The sequence below is a fragment of the Sabethes cyaneus genome, chromosome 2 (assembly GCF_943734655.1).
Source record: "Sabethes cyaneus chromosome 2, idSabCyanKW18_F2, whole genome shotgun sequence".
Taxonomy (NCBI): domain Eukaryota; kingdom Metazoa; phylum Arthropoda; class Insecta; order Diptera; family Culicidae; genus Sabethes; species Sabethes cyaneus.
Window position 1 is genome coordinate 28376617 of NC_071354.1, and position 14988 is coordinate 28391604.

General features: G+C 41.5%; 1 protein-coding gene across 1 annotated transcript in view; it reads left to right on the forward strand.

Moving 5' to 3' along the window:
- LOC128733908 (potassium voltage-gated channel subfamily KQT member 1-like) overlaps positions 1-14988 on the forward strand; it is a 126390-nt gene that overhangs the window by 33811 nt on the left and 77591 nt on the right. Inside the window, exon 2 of the mRNA XM_053827774.1 lies at positions 9003-9220. Coding sequence (XP_053683749.1) covers positions 9003-9220 — 218 coding nt within the window. The remainder of the gene's footprint in view (positions 1-9002; positions 9221-14988) is intronic.

Consider the following 14988-nt stretch of genomic DNA (forward strand, 5'->3'; position numbering starts at 1 on the left):
CCCAACCTGGGCACGCCGATGGTGAACAGTAACCTGGCATTAGCGTAATGGATTTGTACGGTACAGCATCCTGCAGCCCCTTTCCAATGGGGAAAAGGGCTCCCGAGCCGAGGTCGTTGAATGCGCTTAACTAATTTAAATTGACGTTGTGCAATGCACCGACGTCATCGCATCGATGATCAAATATAAAAGGCTAAACTTGTAAAAGTTTTTGTTTTTAATCAAGTTTATTTGCTGGGAAAAATAAGTTCTGTTTTGTCTCGAAATGATTCAGCTTTTGAAATGTTTTAAAATATTTTAAATTAGCAAACGGCTTTTGTTTCTGGTAAGCAGCGGAAAAAATATGTACCCTAGTCTGGGGTGGAAATGCTTGAATATTTCACCGTTATCCAATACGGTCACAAACGTTCCGCATTCATTTCCAATGAATAATTTCTGGAACATCTAACAGTGCTTGCGGCAATTTCGCATTAAATTACGCTATGTGAATTAACTAATGAATTAATTTGATGCTCTTTTGTTTAATTTCGTTATTTTGCAAAATAACGAAATTAAACAAAAGAGCATCAAATTAATTCATCAGAAAAAACCACGTTCATCTAAGAAAACTTACTTTCAAAGTCAACTTCTCCGGCGAAGTTAGAACATTTCCTTTTCCTTTACTCGAAAAGCATTTGACAGTTAATGTTTTTCTTGTTCATCCTCCCCAAAAAGTGGCGTTGATCCTGTTGAATGTCAGCCAAAGTTCTGACAGCGAAGAGTAGGTACGAAGCCGGTACTGCTGCTGTGGTTGGAATTAATTTCATTATGAGACAAGAATGATTTCGCACATTTTTCGTAAAACTCACACTCTTCCACCGGTTCAGTTCGGTTCGGTCGTTCGTTCCATGCCAGACATTCCGTAGGACCGCTTTGTGGTTTGGTTGCGGTGCGATAAGCGAGTAATTAGGAAGACTTTTTTCCCCCAACACTTTCTAGCTGCGGCAAAAGATTCTCCTTCTACACAGTACAAGCTGACTGATTGCGATAGAATAATATATTATGCTTCAAGTTGCGTCGTTATTCTTGCCAGAATTAGTGCCTTTGTGCTTTCGAAATGAAAAATGTTCCACCATCGTTCGATGGCAGGAAATTTAATCCCATCGACTGCGGAGAAATAATTATTATTTCTCAAAACTGTGGCATGCATCGCGAATAATTTGCGTTCATTGTTGCGCTCGCTAGAGCGGGAAAAGCTAAGGTGACATATTTGTTCTGCATACCAAACAAAACCATAATAATCACATCAGCAACACTGCCAACGCCATTCGAACAGAGCCAATGTGAGATCAACCTTCGCCACTGCAAATTCCATGCGATTACAAAATGTTTATTCAAAGCGACGACTCTTTAGAAACAGCATTTCGTTCAGTGCTTGTTAGTAACCTACACTGAGGGAAATCGTTTGCAATTTTGTTTCACTTTTTCAAAGGTTCAAATGAAAATTGACTCGTGCAATTTTTCACCGTGTTCAAACCAGGATTCCGATTTCACTGTCATTGTTTCGCAACCGGTTGAGCAATTTCCCACCCGAATAGAATGAATACCGAAACACGGTATTCCAACCAAACGGAGTCGTGCAGGAATTTCGATTACACAATAACGGTGCAGCCAGCCAACCAGCCAGCCAGCAGGACGAGGACAATTGTGTGAAGAGGTGAAGCTCTCTAAAACACAACGTGCCACAAAGTGCCTTCTATTTCTACCTACCCAACTATCTATACATCAATGCATGTATTTTACGGAGTGGCTGTCGACATTTCGAACCGGTCTGTGTGAACGGACGGAGACCGCAGACTAACTAACAAACGGAGTCATCATCAACATCAAACTACATGGATGATAGTGTTTTAAGTTGTTAGTCTAAAGGGTTTCCAGTGTGCGGCGGTCATATCATATCATGCACCGCTTCCTTCGGTGGTGAAGCAAATTATATAGGAATCAGAGCAGCACCCGGAATGAGAATCGACGTCCTGGGGAATCCCAGATAATTGCTTCTCGAAAAACGGTGTTCCAATCGAGTTTAGGAAAAAAATTAAATAATGCCTATTATAGTTAGTTCGTTTTACGGTAAATATTATATAAGGTTGAACTATATTTGCTGCTGATATGAAATCATTGATAGTAAAATAGTTTCAATTTCCATCCCTGTCATTATTGTTAACTTCATTCCAATCATCTCGATAAAAAAAGGCCTTTTGATTCGTTATCTATGTCTAAAAACATGGCTTTTTAGTAATCGTATGATTACCCAAGCAACAATGTGAGTTTTATTGTACTCTTATGGCAGTTTTCATGACAAATTTTGGTCTTAAATGCCATCATAAGAGTGTAATAAAACCCAAATTGTTACTTGGGTAGGACATCGCGGGACGTATCCTTCGCGTAAAAAGCGACTTGAGTGTATTGTTGCGACGAACGGTATGAACAGTTTGATGCGTTATCGTGTCGCCAATTATAGTTGTCGTCTAGAGTCTAGAAGACCAGACTGCTGAGCACAACCAGTCGTATTCAGTTGGTTAAACAATCAAGACTTGGGCGATTCTTTGTGGCAGTAATTTAGACTTTGCACAAGGATAACCGTGCAGGTTATGCATTGAAACATATGTTTGATGAAACCAGGGTGCCTGAACATAGTTTTATGCGTTTCTGTTTTTTTGTTAGTAATAGCGTTAATACCTAGGTAACCAAAAAGCATTACCAAAGCTATTCACATGCAAGCCAATAAGCATTGGAAAAATATACAGTTGCTTTACTGCTAATCCTCTTATAGTGCTGACAATGCTTATTTGCAGCTGATTACCGATGAGAAGAATTTGAATAGAATTTCGTATGCCAAATTAACACAAATAGGCTGTCAAAAAGCTTATAAACAACAACGTGCAGTATAAAATGCCAGATATGCTAATAAGCAGCTGATTTACTGCTTATGGTAATGCTTATTGGTTTCCTAGGTAGTACTGGGATGAAATGAGTATAAGTCTCAATTGTCTGGTACACTCATTCTAGCAAAACGATCGCGATCGTTGAAATTGGTTCGATAATAAATTGTGGAAAAATGTCTCTGCACGACCATTTGAATGGAATGGCTCAGTACGACTGTTGAACAAATGACATGGTGACGATATTGATTTAGTATAACCGTTGTAGGGGGACTCTGTGGCCGCAAAGTTACCGAGTCTGCTTTGACAAGCGAATAATCATGGGTTCGAATCTCAGTAGAATCAGGCCATTCGACGTCAACGTGACTTTAGCATGAGTTTATTCTCAGGCCCCTCAACACCCTTCCTTCAAGCTGAATTCTATGTTATCTATATATTCTATGTTATTCTATGATATAGTCTATTGACAGTGCAAAAATGAGACCCTTATTTGCGCCTGAGACAGCCTGGGACAGCCTGAGACAGGCTGGGGACAGCGCTTTTATGTAGAACGAGGTGGGTACAGTAGAAAAAAGCACTGAAGGAAGGGTACCCAATTACACACAAGCACGCATAAAATTCAGTAAGCATATCGCTCACTCAATAGCGATTATAGCAAAAATAAATGCAGTGCGGGTTATACAGCAAATACCCGGGCGATATCACAAAAGATCAAACGATACTGGTCGTTGTGATGAGTCCATACAGGAAAAAAACCGTTGTATGAAATGGCTCAGTTAATATAAGTATATGGTTCGATACGACCATAAATAAGTTTAATGATTCATCCATGTATGAATTAAATAACTCGGTACGGTCATTGTTGTATGAAGCAAATGGTTCGGTACGACCATGGATAAGTGAAATAATTGTTGAATGATTTATATGGTTCGGTCCGACCATAGTTAAATTTAATGATTTGGTACGATAATGGTTGTCTGAAGTAAGGTACCGGAGGATATTTCCAGCACGCTACTAAATTCGGCATACATTTCCTTTTTTGCTGCGCTTTCGCAAATAAAAGCTTTACCGCTATATAACAATACTGAAACGAATGTAGCCCTCATAGGCTTTAATGCGCTATTTTCATAAGAATGTAAGTAATTTGATAATTTTTATTTAATAAACATCAAAACCACTGTTTCTCCCCTAGCACGTAATTAGGCCGAAAAAATAGAAGCAATCGCTTACGCGTATCCGCTCTTGATGATGGTTTGGTAAACACACAGTTATGATCACGTTTACTTATTCTAGAAATAAATAGCTACTTCTTTTTATCACGAAGAAACACAAAAATTTCCCTCTGATATGAAAATATAAATCAATTTTCATTCACTAGCCATTTGCAGCATTTTGTTTTTGTTTTCAGCATATGGTGCTCTATTTACACTACTACAAATATGCGAACAGCTGCGCCTGAAACTCTTCTATCGTGTTGACATATCTAGTTTTTGAGTGACAACCACTTGCTTCTGGTGCTAGTGTATATGAACAATCTATATCTATATGTGTACACTAGCGCCAGGAGCAAGCTATTGTCACTGCAAAACTAATTATCTTCAATAAGCCGGTATGTAGGTGATATTGCGGTTAACGTTATCCGTTAACCGTTGTTACGTTATCCATCTGTTTCTCTTTTGATCTATTTTTGAACAACAGTAATCCACTGAATAGGACAGTAATCCACCCTGGGTGGTGCTATTTTCTCACTGTAATTTCTCAGGCTTCTTCGAATAGATACAGCTCGTTTTTGGTAAACAATAAGCCTTTGATAATCCCCAACAATGTGCCAAAAATGAGCTCTATTGTTAATTACGCTGCTATTAAATTACGGTGGGCTCACGCGCAATACCAACTATTAAGTTATACGGTGGATTACTTTATAGCTGTTATGCTTTGTAACATGCAGGCTTTTTCGTCCTACTGGAATTAGAAAACAACACAGACACCACTATAGAAAATGGGCCCAATTTAGCAGCAACTTCATCATTTCTCGCGACTACAACTCAAATTCAGTGGCGCTTCATTAACAGCAAAATGCACTCCGATATCCAGTAAATATTATTCTATCAATTTGTATAAAAATCTTGTATCGAATACAGGGCCGGCGCTTCCCTTAAGCAAAACTAGCAGCTGCTTGGAGCGCTGCTCCGAAGGGGCGCCATTTCGCCTACATTAAAAAAACTAACATTAAATAAATAAGTAGTTAGTGTAAAACCTTCTTCCTTCTCCTTTAGCAGCATAAAACCGGGAAGTGATGTATCTAGCGTTACTTTCCGCTGTATAGGGTCCTGGGCTATTTGCCAACAATTCGTTGACCATCTCGATACAAGCAAATCGGCTTCAACCTGGTCGAGTCACCTAGTAAGTTGGGTCTCTCTATTCCTAAGGGCCCTCATGCACGTGCGAACATGCTGGCCGAAAATGTTGGTGAATTCATGTTCGTTCAACATTCTCGCCTGTGTATGAGCGCCACGAATCAAGCAGGCAAAAGAAGATGTTGGGCTTGTCGCTCGACCTGAATGACCCACCAACATTTTACTCTTTTTCAACCCAACATATGCGTACGTGTATGGGCCCTTAAGGCCGATGAAGGTCTAGAAGAAAACAGATTCACTGCACGGTCATCCGGTATTCTTGTGACGTGACCGACCCATCATACTCTCTCTCTACTTTCGACGAGTGTACTTTGAAAAATCATTCCAAGTAGTGCCTGCAGTGCATGGTTCATACACCTGCGCCATTCTTTGCTTTCCGTTTGCGCTCCACCTCCTCCTGATGAAAATCTTTTTGCAACAAAACACAACAATCAAAACACTCAGATAAACGTGGTGGGAAAGTGGCATTGCTGATATTGAATTATTTAGAAATTTTTCGGGAGAGATTTTCGAATCTCTCCAGAATACGCAATCAGCAGATTCTTCTTCGATGAAGTAGTAAGGTATGAGGACGAAGTTTCTGAAGTAACAGGAAATATGAACCGAACTTTTTAGTTTTTGAAGGTTTATTATTCTAATAATTTCAATTTCAAGAAACCAACAATTATTCAAAAGAAATGCTGGTTGACTGTGATCAGTGTTGCGAAGTCCACACTCGTGTAGGCTAATTTTCTTACACACGCGTACTCGTTCTAATGAATAGGCTGACATAAGCATTCCTTTCGGACTCCCGCTCTTGTTTATGCATGCACTGTAACGACTTTTGCGAGTGTGTATTTAGCTAACAGCCACGGTCGTCGCTCTCGCACGTCCTTACAGCGTGAGCAAATGATACCGATCACTCGCGAGGACTTACATTCTCGCCCGCGTGTAAAATCGAGGGCGTAAAATGAAGAAGAAAACAAAAAGTAATTCAACAGCTGTATCCCAGGGTGCCGCTAGCCCTCACTGGCAGCTGGCTGCTCACGAGTTGTTTGCCTCGTGAGTGGTTATGCAGAAAGACGCTACGAGACTGTGGTTGCAAGTGTTCCGCGGATAGGAATCACACCGTTTGCCGCTAATTTGGAGGAACTAGAAGTCGTTGCTAACACAAGCATGGTTAGCCAAACCCGAAGGTCAGATTAAACCATTGTATATACTAGCAATACTTTGAAACCTAAACCTTTGAAAGACCCATGCAGGAGTGACGTCACGTTAGAGACTATTATGTCGCCATAGCTAGGCATCTGTACACAAGAAAAAAGCAATATAGTCCCCCTTGTAACATTTACTGACCCGTGTGTGAAATCGCTTAGACAAAATTCCACTGCGTATAAAGTGTTTCTTTTGATTCCGCGTTAGCTTTCTGCGCCAGATCCGCGTCGTAATCTCTCCCTAAGTTTTCCAATTAAGGTTTGGATTCGGTAATGAAAGAACCCTAATAATATTCGGACGTTTGGGATTGCTAAAGATTATATTGAGTGTTTGAGCCGAGAACTAGACCTGCCTTGAAATAAGAGCCTTAGCTGGGCCCTTTCGATCTTGCCTCAGCAGCCTCCATAGGGATGGAGAATGGCGCATAAGCTGCTGTTGGTGGCGCAAAAAGCCTAAATAATTCGTTACACCACCGAAGAATCGCTGTAAAGTTACCCATTGGGTATTTTCTTTTGAAATTTTGGGTAGAAGTAGTTTAAAGTGTATTGTTTACACTGTATTTGTATCGCGGGTAGATTATCGAAAATTAGAAAAAATGGCGTTACCCGAAAAGCAACGTCGCGAATTTATTTTGCGCAAACACCTGGAAAATCTTCAACTCTCTCATCATGGATGATGAGACTTACGTCAAGGCGGACTTCCGGCAGCTTCCGAGGCTACTGTACTTCACCGGCCAGCACAAGGTTGATATTCCGGAGGCAGATGAGGATGCAGAAATCTTCAAAACTTGCCAAGAAATACATGATTTGGTTGCTCATGTGGCAAAGTGACTACCGGGACTGTATACGGGCAGTTCTACCTCAAGGAGTGTCTACAGAAGCGTCTGCTTCCTCTGTTGAAGCAACACGAGGGCCCTACGATCTTCTGACCGGATCTAGCTTCGTGCCACTATTCAAAGGATGTCCTGGAGTGGTACGAAACCAACGGGGTTACTTTCGTACCCAAGGTCATGAGCCCCCCCAATGCACCGGAACTAAGTCCCATCGAAAAATACTGGGCTATTATGAAGCATGCATTACGAAAGCATCCTGAGGAGGTCAAATCTAAGGAAGACATGAAGAAAAAGTGGATTTCCGTACAGAAGAAACTGCAGCCACATGTTGTTCTAAAATTTTTGAGTGGAGTTAAGCGTAAAGTTCGAGCATATAGTTATGGTATTGAAGTTGATTGAAATAAATATGCGAAAAGGTTACTAATGGGTTATATTTCATTGTCTAAAAGTTTGAAAAGGATCGGTCAATCAGGTAATTTTCTATAGCGTTTCTTCGGCGGCGCAATTTGATGTGGGACACCCTTTAATTCGGCACGAATATGGAATATGGTACGAAAAATCTATTGTTGTCTATTTGACTGTCAATGGGACAAAGTATTTCATTATTTCTGCGGCCAACTCTAGACGAACAATAACTGACAAATCGAATGGTCGCATACGTTGAACAACTGTTAGTTAAGATAGCAAACAAATTTGTCTAATTAAATAGTCCAGTACAGTTTCTATTAGTCAATGTTGATTTAATTAGTTTTCAGTGTACTTTATCAAACCAATAAAACAAGGTTCTTAGTAACACAACATTCCAAACAATGATCTCTTGATATAGACTATAATCGAAGAATAAATAAATGTGGACCAAACCATTCCAATCTGGAGCCGTGTGGTTTTAAAGTAAGAGAAGTTATTTATAATTGCATTTCAACATGTTGCTCCGGTCGGTAGAACTTTACGCTCTAGATATTGTACACCCAAGCTGTTGTGTGCCAGTCATCGTTGAAACGTTGAAAAGCATGAACACTAGCGTGATTAGGATGCAGATAATCGATTCAATATTCAATGCACTGCACTAAATATGTAGTTCTGAGCTTTTGGATTTTGAGTCAAAATCCTTTTCCTGCTGCTGGTTCCCGGCTACGCTCTTGGGGGAGGGGGGATGAGCCGTTGCCAGCCGGAAAGCTTCACTCGCTTCACCGAGCATCGACAGTCAGTGTGCATGAGTGAAGTGAAGGGCGGGCGGGCGATTGGATGGTAATCCTCAAATCCTCCAACAACATGACCGGCGAAGATGAAGAAGTGTATTAATAATGCACTCGATGATTACTGCTAGGCCGGGAGTGGGTTTCCTGTTGCTGCAATCGTCCGTCTGTCCGTCCGTCCGTCCAAGGACTGGCTGGTTGGATTTATTACATACCGTGCAAAGAGTGAAAGGAATCTACAGCATGTTCCCTAAGGGTTGCATTATAATCTTCTAAAGTATTATCAGGCTCAGATCCGACGGCTTTGAGCGTTTCGACGGCATCAAACTAGCGTAAAACATTGAATTTGAGAGCTGCCATTGAAAGCTTATTTTGCAGGCAAAAAAGTCAAAAATTTCCTTTCTAAAACGGGTAATTTTGTTTTTTTCTCGTTTCGTTGCAGATTCATGCTCGTGCTAGTGTGTTTGATATTTAGCGTGCTGTCGACGATAGACGAGTACAGTAAGTTCGCGAACGAGACCTTATTCTGGATGGAGATCTGCCTGGTGGTGTTCTTCGGCGTGGAATACCTGGTGCGGCTGTGGTCCGCCGGCTGTCGGTCCAAGTATATGGGCTTCTGCGGCCGGTTGCGGTTCATTCGCAAGCCGATATGTATTATAGGTAGGTACAAGGACGAAACTCGAACGAATAGAAAATGGTGCGGTATCAGAAGCGGAAGTTTTCGGAAAGTAGTAGACGATTCTCAGTCTATGGGTGTGAATTTAAATCGAAATTTAATTCTAGCGCAAAAATAATGCCCGCAGGGCATAAAAACCATCATAATCTAAAGTCTTGTCTCTGAATGTCTGTCTTTGACAGTGAGTGAGAATCCTTCACATTCTTTCGGCTAGTGTCGACGAGCCGAACCGGAACCGGACTGCAAAGGAATTAAATTTGAACAAACTAATTTAAAATGCATTACAGAAAGTAAATGGACCAATCCGACGAGCCAGTTATCCACCTCTTTCTTCCGTTTCCCAGACGATTTTCGCCAACTTCCCCGTGGGCTAGTTTCGTTGCGTTGCGTTGGTTGGTTGGGAACAAACAATTGCTCGAATTAATTGGCACAGTCTGTCTGTTCACAGAGGAGGAAACACACGTCAAACCGCGTGCAATTGTGAAGTGTCGAGCTGGCGAATAACTCCCCGGCTTTTGGCTGCCGGGTTGTGACGGCGCGGAAATGAGTATTTCATCGCGCGAACATTCCGAATCCGGTTCCTGATGCGGCGCGCACATAATGTTGTCTATTTTGCTTGTTTGCACGATGAAAGAAGAGAAAAAATAAAAGCCTCTGGAGGAAAATGGAAAACCGTTCTGATGAATGTGAATGCTTTTATCTTTCGCATATTGAAAAAAAAAAAAGAAAAAAAATACGAGAAGTATTCGGTGAGCTGGAGAGTGACAGCACAAAATTATAATGAAACCGGTAAAGATAGCTTGAAACTGTGAATGACATTTACGTAGGTGCAAAATTTATTAAAGCAGTAAAAATAATTTTACCGCTTTTCCGACTAAATTCTTAAAATTTAATTTAGACTATTTAAGCAATTTTTTTGCAATATTCTAAATCGATTTTAACTTACATTAATTGTAAAAACATTTCTCAATATAACATATGTGGAACTAGCTCTTATCATTGTCGAAATGCAAATAGCCTTCACCAGTTGTTTTCTTTGTACATCCTTTACCACTTTTTTGGCCCCTCAAAAAAGCTTGTACTACCACCCAGCGAACAGACAGTCGTGGTTGCAGCAAATTCAGTCCGCTAGAAGTAATCATCATCAAAGTCTGATGAAAGTTTTCCTCCACCTTACTTCGTCACACCCATCCAACCCACCAACCAGCTGCCAGCGCAGCTGTTGAATCCCTTTTTTTTTGTTACGCTGATGAGCTACCATCCGCTATCGTCGTCGTCGTCGTCGTCGTCGTCGTGTTATCAAAGCTCGATGGAGTGGAAAACAGTCTGGAACAGAAGGAAGTGCCAACAGGACGATTTTTCCCATTAACCAGCGTAGCAGTGGATGGACAGAACTTGGTAATTACACAATAAAAACCCCTTTACTCGGTCTTTAATGATTTCCGTACCGAAAACGAATCCGCGCGCGTCTAATCGAATGGCACTAATGTGCTGAGTCGAATTAGATAGCAGAGCCGGGCGGTGTAGCTGATGACGAAAGTAGCAGCTGAGTAAGAAAGCACTTTTTACTCGCTCGCTACGACGCTATGCTACTAGCATGTAATTATGCGTTTAGCTCAATTTGGTTACCTAACACTTTCCATTAGATAAGAAAGAAAGTTGTTCTACTGCGGTTACGCTAGGCCACTGAGCGCTGATGGAGGGGTGGATAAAACCGGCTACATCCGGTTACATTCGTCTTATTAATTAATTTCACGGAATGTCGCAAGCGTTACAACGGCACACAATAATACCGTCTACTTTCGTTGGGTATTTGCATAATTTGTCGCGTTTTATCGCCGCAGTACTACCTAGCTAAATGTAGTATTTTACTTTCTTTCTTTATACTTCACACAAAGCGTCGGAAAATCGGTAAATCGAATCAGGACATGGTCACACAATCAAAACGACGGAGACATTTGAATGACGTTCCGAGGTGATTTGGGGATTTTTGTGAGTGCTACGCGTAATAAATGATTCAGTACGCAAATTAGTTGGAAAATTACTGACAAACGGATTGGATCGATTAGATCACGACAAGTTTTATTTCCTTGTCCTTGAATCACTTTCTTTTAGTTTAATAACTTACTATCTTCATGTTTTTCTTCGAAAAGGAAAAGTCTCCGGTCTTAACCCGAATCATCTCAATGATGGCATATGGCATCACATGACAAATTTTATACTTTTCGCTATAAAATGAAAACAAATCGCTATTTCCATAATTTAGTAACACTATTTTGAAGACAAATAGATATAGTTCGATAAGAAATATCACATTAAGTATTTGAGCTCTGTGCCTTGGTGCAATAGCATTACAAAGTTGAAAATTTGACCGATTTTGAGGGGTAATTCTGGGCTGATTCGGGTTAAAGCCGCTAAAGCATTTTTAACAATAAAAATAAAAGATGATGCACGAGATATGATCGCAAGTTTGACGTAGGGCTACGAAACGATTGATAAACTTCTGAACAGTGAACGTTGACGCGCCACAATCAACCGTCCACGATTTTAACCGTTATGTGTGCGACAAAAAAATACTTTACACACGCTTATCAGTTTTCTTGTCTTTACTCCTCTGGTGTCTCTGTTTCTGTAGATCTCTTGATCCTCCTCTAATTTCAGTTCAATGGAAATCATTCCGGCAATAACGTAAACAGCTTCCGGTACAGTAATGAATGTGCTATTCAAAGACGATTAGTTTCTACTGCTGTTTGTTGCTATTATTCCGGTTTTTATGGCACATTTTGGTCGTAAAAATTAAAACAAAAGAAAAAATTTTACTTGAGTAGCTACACTGGCCAGTAGCCTCCTCCTGTTACTAACCATTCTCGAATTATTGGGTGAAATTCTGCTTAACGCTGGGATCCTTCTAGCTACAAGCAGCCTTTTTATAGCCATAATCGACAATACTATTCAAGTTCGGACATCGATGACCACACGCAAGTGCCTTATTTCGCGCTTCCAGCCGACGATGTATTCTCCGATCGCAACTTTTGCCTACTGCAATGCCTTTCAGTTACAGCGATCCATCACGTCTTTGTGTGCATTTACCAAGCTTCTTGGAGCCTGTCCTAAAACCCATAGATTTTTGGCTAAACGCGTTACTGTCATTCACAACATATACTACTGATGCAATGTCCAATGACTTTCAGACTGACGCCATTTGCACGGAGCTATCAGCTGCCTGCGACCAGCTAAATCATGCGATTGCGACAGTAAAGGTGGTTAGACTGGGTTTTGGATCAAACCTGTTATGTTGGTTCCTATTGTCCCTTGGTGACATCGTCTGTCAGTCAAGATAGGCGCCTAAATATATCCAAAGAGTTCTCTTGTAATTTCTGAAGATCTGCAGAACAGGCATCTTGGACCATTGATATTCCTACTTTATTTCAAAGTATTTAAGCTTTTCTCTTGAATGCCCGCGGGCATATTGTCAATGACTCTGTTCTCTGAAATCCAGACTACAGAGTATGCTCTTTTCCAACTCTTCAACGTTAACTGACTGCCTCTGCTGAGTGGTGCAAAATTAACTGTATGAGCCTAAACTCCAATAAGTACTCTGTCAACACATTCACGTGAAGGAAAATGCTAATTCGATTTTACTTTCACCTGGCAGGTAAAGCAATCTACCGAGGAACGTGTATCAAGGATCTCGGTAAAGTAGCTCGCAACTTGGGATTTATTTCCGTAAAGCTGACCAACAAAGCATCAATGATTTGTTGTCTAGTATTGACTGGGCAAACACACTAGATCCCGATGACGTCGAAGCCGCTGCGCAGACCTTCACTCATGTCCTGATATATGCTATTGATCGACACGTACCCAAAAGTAGTCTCCGCAGTACATCTCATCCCTCTTGGCACACGAATGAGCTACGCAGGCTGAAGTCATACAAAAGAGCAGCATTAAGACGATTCACGAAATTTCGTACACTTTCACTAAAACTCCACTATACGAGGATAAACAATTTATACAGGCAAGTCAGTCGCCAATGCTTTTCGCAGTATCAACGCAGTATTCAACGAAGATTGAAGCATCACCCGAAGTCTTTCTGGAATTACGTAAACGAGCAACGCAAAGAGTCCGGGCTCCCATCATCAATGGAATACAACGGGGAAGTTGCTGCCACTCCTCAGGATACATGCCGTTTCTTTTCCAGGAAGTTTGCAAGTGTTTTCTCCAACGAGGTATTGAGCGCGGACCGTATTGCCCTAACAGCCAACAACGTACCAATATATGGTCAAACGCTGGGTGCCATCGACATCAATGTTGAGATGATTTCAAAGGCTGCGAACATGCTCAAGTTGTCCTTTAATCCTGGACCCGATGGACTACCTTCCGTATTCCTGAAGAGACACATAGACTGCTTACTGACACCGTTGCTTCGTTTATTTCGAATGTCCATTTCCAGTGGGATTTTCCCGTCGTGTTGGAAATTTGCACATATGTTCCCTGTACACAAAAAAGGAAGTAAACGAGATGTAGACAACTATCGAGGCATCACATCGTTGAGCGCAGTTTCGAAACTATTCGAGCTGGTGGTCATGGAACCTCTGCTTTCCCACTGTAAGCAATATCTAAGTGCTGATCAACATGGCTTCACATTCCAGCGTTCTACCACTACTAATCTGCTGTGTCTTACATCATACATAACGGAGGGTATGGCACAACGAGCGCAAACAGATGTTTTGTACACAGACCTGTCGGCAGCCTTTGACAAGATAAACCACGTCATCACAATTGCCAAACTACATAGACTGGGTGTTAGCGGTAACCTTTTGCAATGGTTTCAGTCGTATCTCACTGACCGACAGCTGGTGGTTGCCGTTGGAGATTGTCGATCCAATAGCTATCCAGCTTCATCAGGTATACCTCAAGGAAGCCATCTAGGTCCTCTGATTTTTCTGCTCTATTTCAACGACGTTAATTTGGTCATTAAGGGCCCACGACTCTCGTATGCAGATGATCTTAAAATGTACATCCGGATCCGCTCGACTGACGACTGTCACTTTCTTCAAAATCAACTCGAGGCCTTTGCCACTTGGTGCGACGTGAACTGTATGATAGTGAACCCGGAGAAGTGCTCAGCAATCACATTTTCCCGTAAGAAAGATCCGATCCTGTTTCGTTATACGCTCGAGGGCACAGTAATTGAACGTGTTTCGCATATTAAAGACTTGGGCGTTGTCTTAGATTCGCAGTTAACGTACAAGCATCATATCTCGTATGTTGTCGCTAAAGCCTCAAGGTCCTTAGGCTTTATCTTTAGGATCGCGAAAACTTTTTCAGACATATACTGCCTCAAATCGCTATACTGTTCGCTGGTGCGGTCAGTTCTGGAATACTGTTCGTCTGTTTGGAACCCTAACTACAACAACAGCGCTGAAAGAATCGAGTCCGTTCAGCGTCGATTTCTTAGATTCGCCTTGCGAAAATTGCCATGGAGAAACCCGTTCCGTCTTCCCAGCTATGAAAGCCGCTGTCAACTGATCGATCTAGAACCTCTCCGTGTTCGTCGGGCTAGCTCCAGAGCACTGTTTATCGCGGATAGCTTACAAGGGAGAATTGACTGCCCCGCGCTGCTGGAACAAATTAACATAAATGTTCAACCACGAGCGTTGCGGAACAATGCAATGTTGAGATTGCCACCTCGTCGCACTAACTACAGTATGAACGGCGCTATCGGCGGTCTACAGCGGGCCTTTAATCAAGT